Source organism: Nomascus leucogenys, chromosome 17 (assembly GCF_006542625.1).
Source record: "Nomascus leucogenys isolate Asia chromosome 17, Asia_NLE_v1, whole genome shotgun sequence".
Taxonomy (NCBI): domain Eukaryota; kingdom Metazoa; phylum Chordata; class Mammalia; order Primates; family Hylobatidae; genus Nomascus; species Nomascus leucogenys.
Window position 1 is genome coordinate 77,933,922 of NC_044397.1, and position 12,950 is coordinate 77,946,871.

General features: G+C 46.8%; 1 protein-coding gene across 1 annotated transcript; it reads left to right on the plus strand.

Moving 5' to 3' along the window:
- The first annotated feature begins 774 nt into the window (after positions 1 to 774).
- LOC100597666 (60S ribosomal protein L39-like) lies at positions 775 to 4,940 on the plus strand. The gene is made up of 2 exons (XM_012496601.2): positions 775 to 845; positions 4,711 to 4,940. The coding sequence occupies exons 1-2, from the start codon at positions 775 to 777 to the stop codon at positions 4,868 to 4,870; spliced, it is 231 nt and encodes a 76-aa protein (XP_012352055.2). The 3' UTR covers positions 4,871 to 4,940.
- Positions 4,941 to 12,950: the final 8,010 nt, after the last annotated feature.

A 12,950-nucleotide genomic window follows, 5' to 3' on the forward strand; every position in this document is an offset into this window, starting at 1 on the left:
TCTTCAGAAATATATGAAAATATATTCTATTTTCATGCCCCCACCGTGGTATTCTGTGACTCCAACAGGGGACACACATCAATGCCTACAGGAGTGGGCTGGTAACAGAAATGAGAGAAATGGCCATGGTCACATGTGGGAATTGAGAAGACTGGAGTCACAGAATCTCAGCTCCAGCTGATATCATTGTTAGATATTTCATTTTCAAGTGTTTCTACATGTTGGCAACTAATTTGAATTATTGTAAAATTCTATATCGGCCAAAAAATGACTCTAGGACACAAATGGCCTGCTAGGCCAATTGGAGTCATCTGCAGTCCGCTGACCCAAGGAAGAGACCAACTAATGGGAACCTGGGGGGCAGTGTCCCCCACGCGCAGTGGCCCCAGATACTGGCCAGAGCTGGGGGTCACCCACCTGAGATCCTCAGCCTCACTGCAACCACCCGGGCTTCAGTGTCCCCGGCTTCCTCTGCATTTCTGAGGTGGTGTACCCGGGCCTATTCTCCACTCACAAGTAGGGGCCGACAGGCTTGAGCGCCCTCCGGGGGTACCGACAAACCCGGGAGCAGCGCGAGTCGCCCGCGGACCCGGAAGCCAGGGCAGGGCGAGGGACTCTCCAAGCTGGCGACAGGTTCTGCTGCAGCCTGCGGATTAGGGGCGCTGGCTCAGATCCGAGGAAGTAGAGGCCGACGGGGCGTCGAGGCGCGCACTCTTGGCTGTGGCCTCTGCGGGCTCTGCGGGTTGCAAACTCCTGGGTGCAGGCAAAGGCGGGATGACGCGGCTTCGGCGGTTCAGGCTGCGCTCACGGCCCGCCAAGAAACCCCAGGGCGCTCGGCTTCCCGGGTTTGCGCGCCACGGAGGGAAGTCACTAAAGAGAATGTTTTGGATTTATGGCGAGGAACTTTGACCCTCCAGGAGTGGTGGTCTGATGTCTCAGCCCATTCCTTCCTGGGGGTTAAAAATGAATTCTCCATCTGCTGAGAAAAGCTCAGGCTTCTGGCGGCGGTGGCCGGCCCCTCTGAGTTACGGGGAACCCTGCAGACACCCCAGCCCCTGGGGATCCTCTCCCCGACCTGCCCTTCCCCTCCGACACTTGCCAGTACTCCCCGGCCTGTTATTCCTTTCGAGACCCCCTCACCTATTCCAGGCTGTCCTCCACTGAGGCGAAGCTCTATGAAGTTTAAAGAAGCCCAATTTCAATATAATTCACGTTGTGTAAAAGAACTTTGAAGACGGACTACATCGTGCAAGGACACCGTCACCCTCAAACCATTGGTGAAACGTTAAAACAAGCAAAAAACAAAACGGAAAAACCTTTTTGAAGGCAATTTTGACATTTATGAATTTACAGTTATTATTCGGTTTGTCCCTGAAATGTCGCTTCTGAAAATTTGCATATTTTTCATTATCACTAAAATAATCTAGTAAATACTCCCAAATGAATGCATTCAAGAATATTTACTAAATTATTTTAGTGATAAGGAAAAAGTGGAAAGAGCTGACAGTCATCAATGTATAAATAAAATGATGGTTAAATAAAATGATGAACATTCATATAAAGGAATACTCTATATTCAGAGGAGATCTTCGTGCTCACAGGCAAACAGGTCTAAGCTGACTTTAAATGAAAAAGGATAAACTGCAAAAAGAATAGTTTGTGTAATATGATTCCACATTTGTAAAAATGGAGAAAGAAATTGTAAGCAAATGTCTGCAAGCAATCAGATATGATTAGTGACTTAATTTCATGGATAGTTATATAGGAAATATATGTATATTTTATATGCACATAGATATGGAGGAATATACATTCAACTGTTACTTTGGGATTATGGGGGCATATGGGGCATTAACTTGCCACACTATTTCTTCAAAAACTGATTATCTTTTTAAATGAACACGCATTAGTTGTGTATTTCCTCCCACACAAAACAATAAAGGTTTTTAAAAATTATACCTCTTCCCCATCCCAAGGCCACCAGATTGTGATCACTTGACCATTTTTCTCACATCTTTTCATTACTATGTTAATTTTCCTTTCAACCTCTCCCTCCCTGTACAGCATCCAAGAAATCTGCATTCCTTTCACTTAAATTTACAAATTGCCTGTTTTATACATACAAATAGTTTTAAATCACTTAAACCAAAAGAATGAAAGAAATGGGAATATTATTTTCACTTAATCTGTACATACAATTTAAATGAAAAAATGGTGCAATATTTTTTGGGCCTTGGAAGCATTGCAATTTTTAATCCTTTTCAAGTTCTGTATAGATATGGCCTATTTTTTCTTCTAGCTGCACACATATTCTTCCTCAATGCAGCAAACCAAAAGAGTGGATATTTAAGGCATAATTTTTCTATTCAATCCAGAAAGACTCCCTATTTCATGGAGAAAATAGCATTGGAAAGGTAAAGAGGGACAGGAATGAAGCAAAGGGCACAGGGATGAAGGAGGCACCCGGAATGAGACTGGGGGAGGGGCAATGGAGCTTGGCACATGGTCCAAGTAATTCTGAGATTGTTTACATCAGTCTGAATGTTGTCCCCAAAACGTGAGCTCAGTTCATACTCTGGGAAATGAGCATAGCCACACTTCAAACACGTAAGTGAAGGGATTGTCTGGCATTTTAAAATATTCATATACAAAAATGGTATCCATGCTGGATATCATCCATGCAATAGGTGGTGGAGCAAATCCACCCCCCAGCAAGATATCTGGTGTGGTTCATACTTATACATCAAACAACATCACATTTTTAAAGCAAAGTCTCAGAATGTTCCAGGCTCACACATCCACACAACATAACTCCAGATTTTTGCCCAGAAACCTGACATTTCTCTCCTTCTTTTTATATGTATTAATAGCATCAGGGTAAAATGCAGGTGCTTTGGAACAAGCTACTTGGGTTCAAATCCTGACCCTGCCGTATATTAGCTTATGACTGTGGTCAAGGTATTTACATTCTGTATGCTTCAAGTTCATCATCTCAAAAATGAAGATAATAACACTACTCATTTTATATTTTATGCAGAAAGCTTTTAGAACAGTGCCTGGGCACACACTGAGAGTTTAATAAAAGTTAGCCACAATTATTATTCACTCTTTTACACCCCCCCAAAAGCTTATTTGTCTCCATTCTTCCCTCTTTAAGAAACTACCACCTCCACATTCTCCGAATTGTCTTAGTTCCATTCTCTTATTTAACGGAGATTCTAACCATAGCTCCTCCCCTGCTGTTTGCCTTCTCTCTCCTATCCAATGGGAGGTAGCAGAGTCTAAAGAACACCTAATAGGAAACCTAGATTCTATTCCTCCTCTTCTCCTGTGATATTTTGGGTTTATAAAACAACTTTATTGATGTATATGTTATACATCATAACATTTACCCACTTCAGGTGTACAAAACAATGATTTTTAGTAGTAGCTTTACCAAGTGGTACAACCATCACGATAAATCAATTTCAGAACATTTTCATCTTCCCAACCCATGAGATCCCTCATTTTTTTTAAGTTAATTCCCCTTTCCACCTCCAGCTTGAGGCAACCGCTAATGTTCTATCTTCATAAATTTACCTTTTCTTGACATTTTAGACAGACATAATCACACAACAGGTAGTCTGTTGGGTCTGGCTTCTTTCACTTAGCATAATTTTTGAGGTTCATCCATGCTATAGTAAATATCAGTAGTTCCATACAGTTTTATCACCTATAAAATCAGAATGAATTTTTTCTGCCATGTCTAAGAGAATCACATAAGAATATTGATAATATATATTGAAAGCTAACTAGTATTGCATCTACATTACTTTAGGCACTGAGCTAAGTGCTTTATTTGCATCATAGAAATTAAACTGCACAACAGCCTTACGGGCTAACTAGGTGATATTGTTACATCCATTTTCGAGTTGAGGAAGCTAAAGTTTAGAAATATATAAGCAGACTTGCTGAAGGTCAAAAAGCAAATAGGTGGCAGAGTGGTGGCTCAAATCTAGGTGTCTATAACTCCAGAGCCAAAGACAGAGTCACCTTGCATTCAAAATACCAAAGGCTCTTTGCACTCAGTACCCTTCCATCATCACAAAAACAAACACACAAAACCCAGGGAAGTCTTCCTATCAACCCCACTGAACATGGAGAAATGGCCAGTGCTTTGTCAACTGTAAATCTCCACTCATATGGAAGGAATTCTTACTCCATCATTTTCTCCATACCTGACACTGCTCTTGTTAGAGAACTTTTAACCCCCTTGGGAAGGCACTGGTGGCCTGAAGGACTCAGGTCTGCTGATGAGGATTCTGATTTCTGATGAGGTTGCCTTAGGGAGTGCCCTGGTGCCTCTCCAGGCCAGGGAGCCCAGGAAGGGAGGTTGGACCTTTACCCAATCATCCTGTCTTCACAGGGGATGAATGTGTAGGGAGAAAACTACTTAGGGATCTACGCCTCCTACTGTTAATTTTTAGGTTGGGATTCATGGCAGCACCTTATAACAATCAGGCTAGACCTTCCAACCTACTACCTCCTTTCTTAAAGAGGGAAGAATGGAGACAAATAAGCTTTTGGGGGAGTGTAAAAGAGTGAATAATAATTGTGGCTAACTTTTATTAAACTCTCAGTGTGTGCCCAGGCACTGTTCTAAAAGCTTTCTGCATAAAATATAAAATGAGTGCCCTCTCTTCCTTTCTCCGCCATCGTGGTGTGTTCTTGACTCCGCTTCTCTCACAAGACTTTCAGGATTAAGCGATTCCTGGCCAAGAAACAAAAGCAAAATCGTCCCATTCCACAGTGGATTCGGATGAAAACTGGAAATAAAATCAGGTACAACTCCAAAAGGAGACATTGGAGAAGAACCAAGCTGGGTCTGTAAGGAATTGCACATGAGATGGCACACATATTTATGCTGTCTGAAGGTCACGATTATGTTACCATATCAAGCTGAAAATGTCACCACTATTCTGGAGATTTCGACGTGTTTTCCTCTCTGAATCTGTTAAGAACACGTTGGTTGGCTGGGTTCCGTAATAAATATGTGAGGCCTTTCGTTTTAAAAATATATATATATATATATATAAAATGAGTAGTGTTAATATCTTCATTTTTGAGATGACTGCTTTAGAAGACTGCTCAGTAGAAGGATTCTATTTGCACAAGAAGAAACGTTCTTCTCTAAAGCCACCTATGAGAACTTTTCAGTTGGTAAAGTAGTGAAACCTTCTTGGGGTTTCATGATGAGTCACAGGCCTCATATTTCTTCCAGCAGGCCTGCCAAAGACATTCACCTGCAAATGTGTATTATCATGAATGTGTGGATAACATTTGTGTTAGTAATCATAAATACAAGAAGCCACACTCAAATTGTGTCCTATTATTTCTGAAATACACCCAAGCCACCCTCATCAGTCACAGGAAGAAAGGTCCTTAGTGTGACGGCCAGCTGTCTCATTCCACTGAGGAGTTCCAGACAGATCACAGGAGGTAGCCAGGGTGTTTAGTGACAGAGTGGAGCCGAAAACCCATCTCCAGTCCCAGAAGAAGCAAGTACTCAGATGAATCCATCCCAGATCAACAGCAGGTAATGTAGAGAACAGGCCTCTTACTGACAACACTTTATTGCAGTGTGCAATACCCTCACACATTGCCAATAAGTCTTACAGAATCATTTACTTGTTGAGTGAAAATAAATATTTGTTGGTGTTAGATGATCTTATGACTTTTACACTTTTTGTACATAGTATTTCAATAAAGTATACCAAAAGGACACGATGCAAAATTAATATTTTAGAATGAAAAGAGAAGTGCCTAGCACAGCACCTGTCATATAGTAGGTGGGCATTAAATGCGTGTTCATGGAATACATGATCTCGTTTGTTCCTGTCCCCTATGGGCAGGCAAGCTCGCATGCTCCTATCAGTGGTGTCATTCTTAAGCTTTCTTCACAGATGAGAAGTTCCCTGACCGCGAGGGTCACGCTGCTGGTTAGGGGTGCAAAGCCCCGGGTTCCTCCCACCGAGCGGAAGAGGGTGGATCACGGTTTGCACTGGGTCGCTGCTGCGCGGGGAGGGTCCACATCCCCGGGCAAGCCGGGCGGGCAGGAGGCTGCTCTGCAAACACAAAGCCCGGAGCAAACTCCCACGACGCGGCCAGGTCGGGAGCAAGCCTCACCGCACCTCGGCCCGGCCTGCAGGGTCCCCGCCAGAGATCATCCCTGCAAAGCACAGCACCTGGTAGGTGCCAGACAATGCCTCCTTTACCCTCCCTTCCCCGCTAGCCCAAGGGCCAGAGCTTGTTCCAAGCATCCTCCTTGCATCTTCACCTGGGACGGCCCCTCTCCACCTGTCCAGGTCGTTATCTCAGCCTCCTTGCTGCCCACCCTCAACCAGACCCTGACACCCCACACCACTTGGCACCCGGTTCATACTGCTCCATCCCTAGGTTCTTATCTCAGCCTTTGGTGCAATCATTTATGTAGCTGTGTCACCCTCCATGTTTCCCTCACACGCAAACCCATGCATGTATGCACATTCTTATAGACGTGAAGGGTGCCTGAGGGTAAGGACCACCATGCTCATCTTAGTGCCAAGTGGGGCCGGGGCCTAGCACCGCAGCACCGCATGTTACTAGCCCAATGTCTGTTCTGAGGAGGCTGTGGGCTGTGGATAGAGAAGGCCAGCTCCACCTCCAGCCTCCCCTCCCCACCCCACCCTCCACAGCCCCTCCCCATCCCTGCAGCTGGTGGTGCTAAAGAGTAAACCTCCGCCCCTTCCCCCAACTCAGAGGCCATATTCACCCTAGCCGTGGTGACAGGTTGATGACTCCTATTACAGGCCCCTTTCCTCTTCTGGGGGTTCCTGCCTGTATGGAGCCTGGTGGAGGGGCCACCAGCAGGGCCGGAAACCTGGGGAGAACGTCTCTGGCTGCCACTGATTTCTGTTCCTAGAACTGATGTTTTTCTACAATTACAAACTTCCCTCCTTCATTATGTCTCCCATGTTCCCGAGGTAGTAAATACCAGGGATATATATTATATTTCCCATAACTTACTTTCAATTATTAGAAAGGCTTATATTAATAGACACACTGTGGACAAGGAATCTGGCCCCAAAGCTCAGAATGAGGCTTCCGGAGCAGTGGCTACATCCTTAGAGATGCCCATCTCCCCAACAGCTGTCCCCTGGGCCACTGTCCCTACCCAGCATATTAACAATTGGCAGCAGAAATTAGTCGTTGAAAATATGGACCTAGCTGCGTGAGGTGGCTCACGCCTGTAATCCCAACACTTTGGGAGGCCGAGGTGGGCAGATCACCTGAGGTCAGAAGTTCGAGACCAGCCTGACCAACATGGAGAAACCCTGTCTCTACTAAAAATACAAAAATTAGCCAGGCATGGTGGCACATTCCTGTAATCCCAGCTACTCAGGAGACTGAGGCAGGAGAATTGCTTGAATCCGGGAGGCGGAGGTTGCAGTGAGCCAAGATCATACCATTGCACTCCAGCCTAGGCAACAAGAGTGGAACTCTGTATCGAAAAAAAAAAAAAAAGGAAGAAAGAAAGAAAAAAGAAAATATGGACCCTAAATCCAATGCCTCAGTCCAATCCTAGTGTTGTCCCTTAGTAGCTGGATGACCTTGGGCAAGTTACTTAAGCTTTCTAGGCCTCCGTTTCACCATCTGTGAGATGAAGATGATTATAATAGTTCCTAGAGGTGTTCAACAGATTCCATGAGTTAATATTTATAAAGTGATGAACACTCTGTAAGCATTAGACCAGTGATTTTAGTCAAATATCTAAAGCTTAATCCATCTGGCAAGGCTGACAGCTAAATATGCCTAGCCCGAAGTGGCTGTAACCCACTCTAGATGTGAAAAATATATATGGGGGTCACATAACTTAACCCTATTGTTATTGCTATTAATGCAATGCAAACTTGATAGAACTGTCCTTGTCAATTAATCAATTTCTCTTAATCTTTACCTTCCTTCATTTGTGTTCTATGTGAACACATTCTGGAAAGAAAATGAAAGGAAGAAACAAAGGGAGGAAGGGAGGGAGGGAGGGAAGAAGGGAGGTAGGTAAGGAGGGAGGGAGGGAAGGAGGGAAAAAAAGAAAGAAAAAGAGAGAAAGAGAAAGAAAGAAAGACAGAGAGAAAGAAAGAGAAAGAGAGAGAGAAAGAAAGAAAGAAATAAAGAAAGAAAGAAAGAAAAAGAAAAGAGAGAAAGAAAGAAAGAAGAGAGAAAGAAAAGGGATGGATGGATCTGGTTGAGATGTCTGGATTGTGATAAAATTCTTTTTTTTTTTTTTTTTGAGATGGAGTCTCACTCTGTCCCCCAGGCTGGAGTGCAGTGGTGCAATCTCAGCTCACTGCAACCTCCGCCTCCTGGGTTCAAACGATTCTCCTGCCTCAGCCTCCCTAGTAGCTAGGACTAGAGGCGCCCGCCACCATGCCCAGCTAATTTTTGTATTTTTAGTAGGGACGGGGTTTCACCACATTGGCCAGGCTGGTCTCAAACTCCTGACCTTGAGATCCACCTGCCTCTGCCTCCCAAAGTACTGGGATTACAGGCGTGAGCCACCGTGCCCAGCCTCCTATTTTTTAAAATATTTTCAATTAGCATTATAATAGTAATACCAAGTGTTCAATAAATTATGTCAAGCTCCTACTTTCTAGGATCTTAACAGTTTCCAGAAAGCCTGTGTGAGAGGAGCTTGCTGAGAGTCAGAGCTAGAGGGAAGAGATGGGTAGGAGCTGTAAGACCACCTACTGCATAAGAATCTGGTAACAGTATCCTAGACACTACCTCTCACCTCAATATGTGTAATAGGCTTTCCATTCTCTGATAACCTCAACAACCATTTTACAAAAACCCAGCCGTTTCCCACTTCAAGGCCAAGTATGCCAAAGAAAGAGCTTTCAAAGCTGCAGGAAAAGGTGAGGCCTGGATCTGTTTTCCCTAGCGTTTATCTCAGACAGACCCATATATACACCTACCCACCCACCACCTTCCCCACCCACACACACACCTATCCTGGATTCAGTGTGTCTAAAGATTCAGATTATATGCCCTGGCAGCTATGTCCTTGCTCAAAGGCTTAATGAAGATGTAGCACCTTCAATAAGGAGATCAAGACAGCCCTGGGAAGGAATTCATGATCTGCCCTGCTGGAGAGGTTCAAAGAAGGAGTGGGAGTACCCTGTCCTGCTCCCCTAGCTCTCTGAAACGATACAAAGATCATTTCAAGCAAAGCACTACACTTTTTTCCCAGAAATGCCTGCCTCACAGAGGTCTACACTGGTGGTTCTTAAGTGGGGGCAATTTTTGCCCCCCAGGAGACATTTGGCAATGTCTGGAGACTTTTCTGGGTGTCACAACTGGGTTAGGCACTACTGACATCTATAAGTAGAGGCCAAAGACACTGGTAAACATCTTACAACGCACAGGACAGCCTCCACGGCGAGGAATTAATCATCCAGCCCAAAGCATCAATATTGTGGAGGTTTGAGAAATCCTAGCCTAGAGCAAACCCCTGCTGCCTTGGAGAAAGCATTCCCTCAGAACTCCTCCAGCCACTTAGGCAGGCAGCAGACAGGAGCATGCGGAGGGGAGTCCAAGAGAATCCCTTCTCAGGCTCCAAACTAAGAATGGGGAGGTCTAGCAGACTTCTTCCTCCTTCTGCTTTGCTTCTAGAACACAAAACCCTGGCATCTGAAAAGATTAAATACAATCCATGATTCCCAGCCCGCCAGGCTGCATAACCCTGCCCCTCATATCCTATTTCCCTCCTGCATCCCCTCATTCTTGAAACACAGTTGGAAATTCAAATTGCAATCTTTACTGTCCAGCCCTCAAAGGCTCGGCCTGCTTCCTCTCCCAGGGACAAAGTCTCCTCAACGTCCTGCCTCCCTTTGAGATGAACCCCCAACCTGATTCTTTCACCAACTGTAAGTTTTTCTTCCCCATCTCCCTCTACCCCTCCTTCTCTTTCTAATTAAGCTACATCCAGGGGGCTAGGAGGGAGGGGAAAGGATTCTGAAGACTTCCGTGCTGCAGGTTCTGCAGGACTACAGCCTCATGTTTTTTGTGAGGTGCCAACCACGCTGTGATCATTAAACCCCACAGTGGTGGTGGGGATTTTCTTGTTACTGTTAACCTGGGAGCCAGCTACATCTTGTTTATCAGACTTGTTTTAATTCAGCTTGGTCAGGTTCCAAGTGTTGAGGTGGAGATTAAAGGCAACTGAAGAATCCAATTAGCTGCCCAGTCTTCTTTAAGCCAAAAACTCAGGTCACAAACTAGATCAAAGTGAAATTATTTCTCGACAGCTCTGTTCATTAAGGGGAGGGTGGGAGCTCACACTGCTAAGCTGGGCTCATTACTGGGACTGGCATTTTAAATACAGTATCTCCCCCAAATTACATGTTTCAGAGGTCGGAGGGAGAAACCCAGATTATCTTACATGAGTCTCTGGCTAATAGAAAACAGAAAGCCAAAGAATGAGCATACGACTTCTAGGAAAAGATTTAAATGAGGCTCCAATTTTCCTAGGCAGGCAAACCAAATCTGGAAACTGGAATTGGCACTGATCGCTCCCAGTAGAGAATCCCTCCTCCAGGAGATGTAGAGTTGAGAAATCTAGGTCTTCCAGGTGGCCCTGCTTACCATCCTCTACAGTCCTTCAAAAATTCTTTCCACCCCTTTCCCTGGTTGGGTGCAGCTGCAAGGGAGGCCCTCTCTCTGTGCAGGCAATCCCAGCTGCAGGACCCAAGCAGCCTTTGAAGAAAAACCACTCACCATTTCTGGTCTCTGGGTCCCAGGCAGAGTCAGTCCCAGTGGCAAGAGACTCCTCATGGGTCTCTCTGTGTTTCTATGGGCTCTTTTGAATGGGCTGCAGAACAGAAGAGAAGGAGGAGGAGAGTAAACAAGGCCATGATCAGATTCACTTTCCATGGGGAGAATCAAACATTGGATTGCTGTGAGGACACGGTTCTATGGGAGCGAGCGAGAGAGAGAAATTACATTCAAGAGAGCAGTCACAGGACATATGCCCTTTTCAGTGAGCCCTGATTTTGAACTGAACCTGGATATCTACAGAAACAATGGCCTTTTCCCCTGTCCCCTCTTGCTTGGGAAATTCTTCTCAGCCTCTCAGGCAACCAGCAACCTTTGAGTTAAAAGATCACGTATTTTAGGCCTTCAAAACTATAGGCTTGGGGGACACTTGAATGTGGTTAAAGTTTATTTTTGCAGGCTTTAAGTTATAGCCACCTCTGAGGTGTCTGAAATCTGAACCAAGAGTGAGACCTGCCCTTAAACTTCCCAGTCTCTCTGGCCCATCCAGGTAGGACCTCAGAGCAAAGCCACTTGCCCCTGGAGGCCTGACTCTCTGGAAAGGTGGCAGAGAGAAAAGCAGACACAGGGGGTAGGAAAGAACAAGAGGCAGGAACCTGAAAGCTTTAGTCTGCACCTCCTGCCAGGGTCTTGCTGTTCCCAAACGTCTAGTTGCTGCATAACTAACCACCCCTCTCCAAGTCTGGGGGGCCTGGGAAACTTTGTTATGCAGAAGCACTCAAAGCATGGGGTTTACTTTGGGGCTGCAGCCACCCAGGAATCCTACTAGCCTCTTCCTCTCCTTTTCCATTTGTAGCTACAGCTTGCACCTTCACGGGGAAGATTGGGAGTGCAGATTTCAGGGAACTACCCCCACCACTGGTGGATCTGAGGGCCCCAGACCGTAAGCCCCAGTAAATGTAGCCCAGAGGGATTCTCTTTAGATGATTCATTTGGAGCAGGAACAAATCACGTCTAGTGGGTTTTGTTTTTCCTCTCTGTGTGAGCGTTTCCCTCCCTGGGGTTTCGTCATCCTCCCAGATCTTTCCACACCCGCCTGTTCTCCATGCCCTGGGGCTGCAGCAGCGCTGCCAGGCCCCAGAAAGTGCACCCTGGATCCCACACAAGTTTTTTTTAATGTGTCCCACACCACTCCACGAGCGCCCAGTAGTTTGGTTTGGTTTTGTTTTAAATCAGCGGCCTAAAACGAGTTTTAAAATCCAGTCTTTTTCTAAAGAGAAATGAGAGGACACAGGCCCGCGTTGCGCTGAGGGTCCCCGCAGTGACGCCGGTGGGGTGCCTGCCCGCTTCCCTCAGAGAAGCCCTCGGGCAGGCGCCAGCAGCAGCCTCTCCCCTGCGTCTCGAGGGCTGCCCTTGAGGAGTTTCATGCCCAGGGTCGCAGAACCAGTGGCTCCCCAGGCTGTCACCCGGGGTGAGCGCCTGCAGCACTCTGCGGCCTTGTTGATTTTGTCCTAAAAGCCCGAGCGAAATGGAAATATGGGGGGCAGGGGTCTGCTGTTGGCTTGTGAATGCTCGCCTTTGTCCCTCAGGCGGTCGGCCACCAGCCTGGCCTTCTGTCCCTGCACTGGTCACTCTCATTTGGCAGGCGGGGCCGCAGACTACATAGAAGGCGGCCGAGGACGTGTGCCGCGAGTGGGGTTAGGTGCCAGCAGGAGGCCTTACAAGGTTCCCGGATAGCCCTGGCGCACGCCTTGGCCATCGAAGAGGAGGGAGGGGGACCTGACAGGGCGCGGACGTGCCGGCCCGGGGGTGGAGGAGGGGGTCCCCCATCCCAGCTGTTCTCCTGGCCCTGCAGCACCCGGGACCCGAAATAGCAAGTTCACCCTGGGTCAGCCTTGCAAGAGCCAACCCGCACCCCACCCCAGGAAGGGCTCAGTCCGCACCTTTCGAGAACTGCTCTAGGGCCCAGGGCGTCGGCCTAGCGGTCACATTTCAACCCGGAGCAGCTTCGGAGGAGTTGAGTCTGGGGAGCAGGGGAGAGCGACCTGATCGGAAGGAGGGTGCCCAAGAGCCCTGGACAGCGGGAGTGCCCGACCCTGCCCAAGAAGGGGCCTGCCCGCGGCCGCGAGGGCTCCAGGCCACCAGCCTCAGCTGCCACCCAG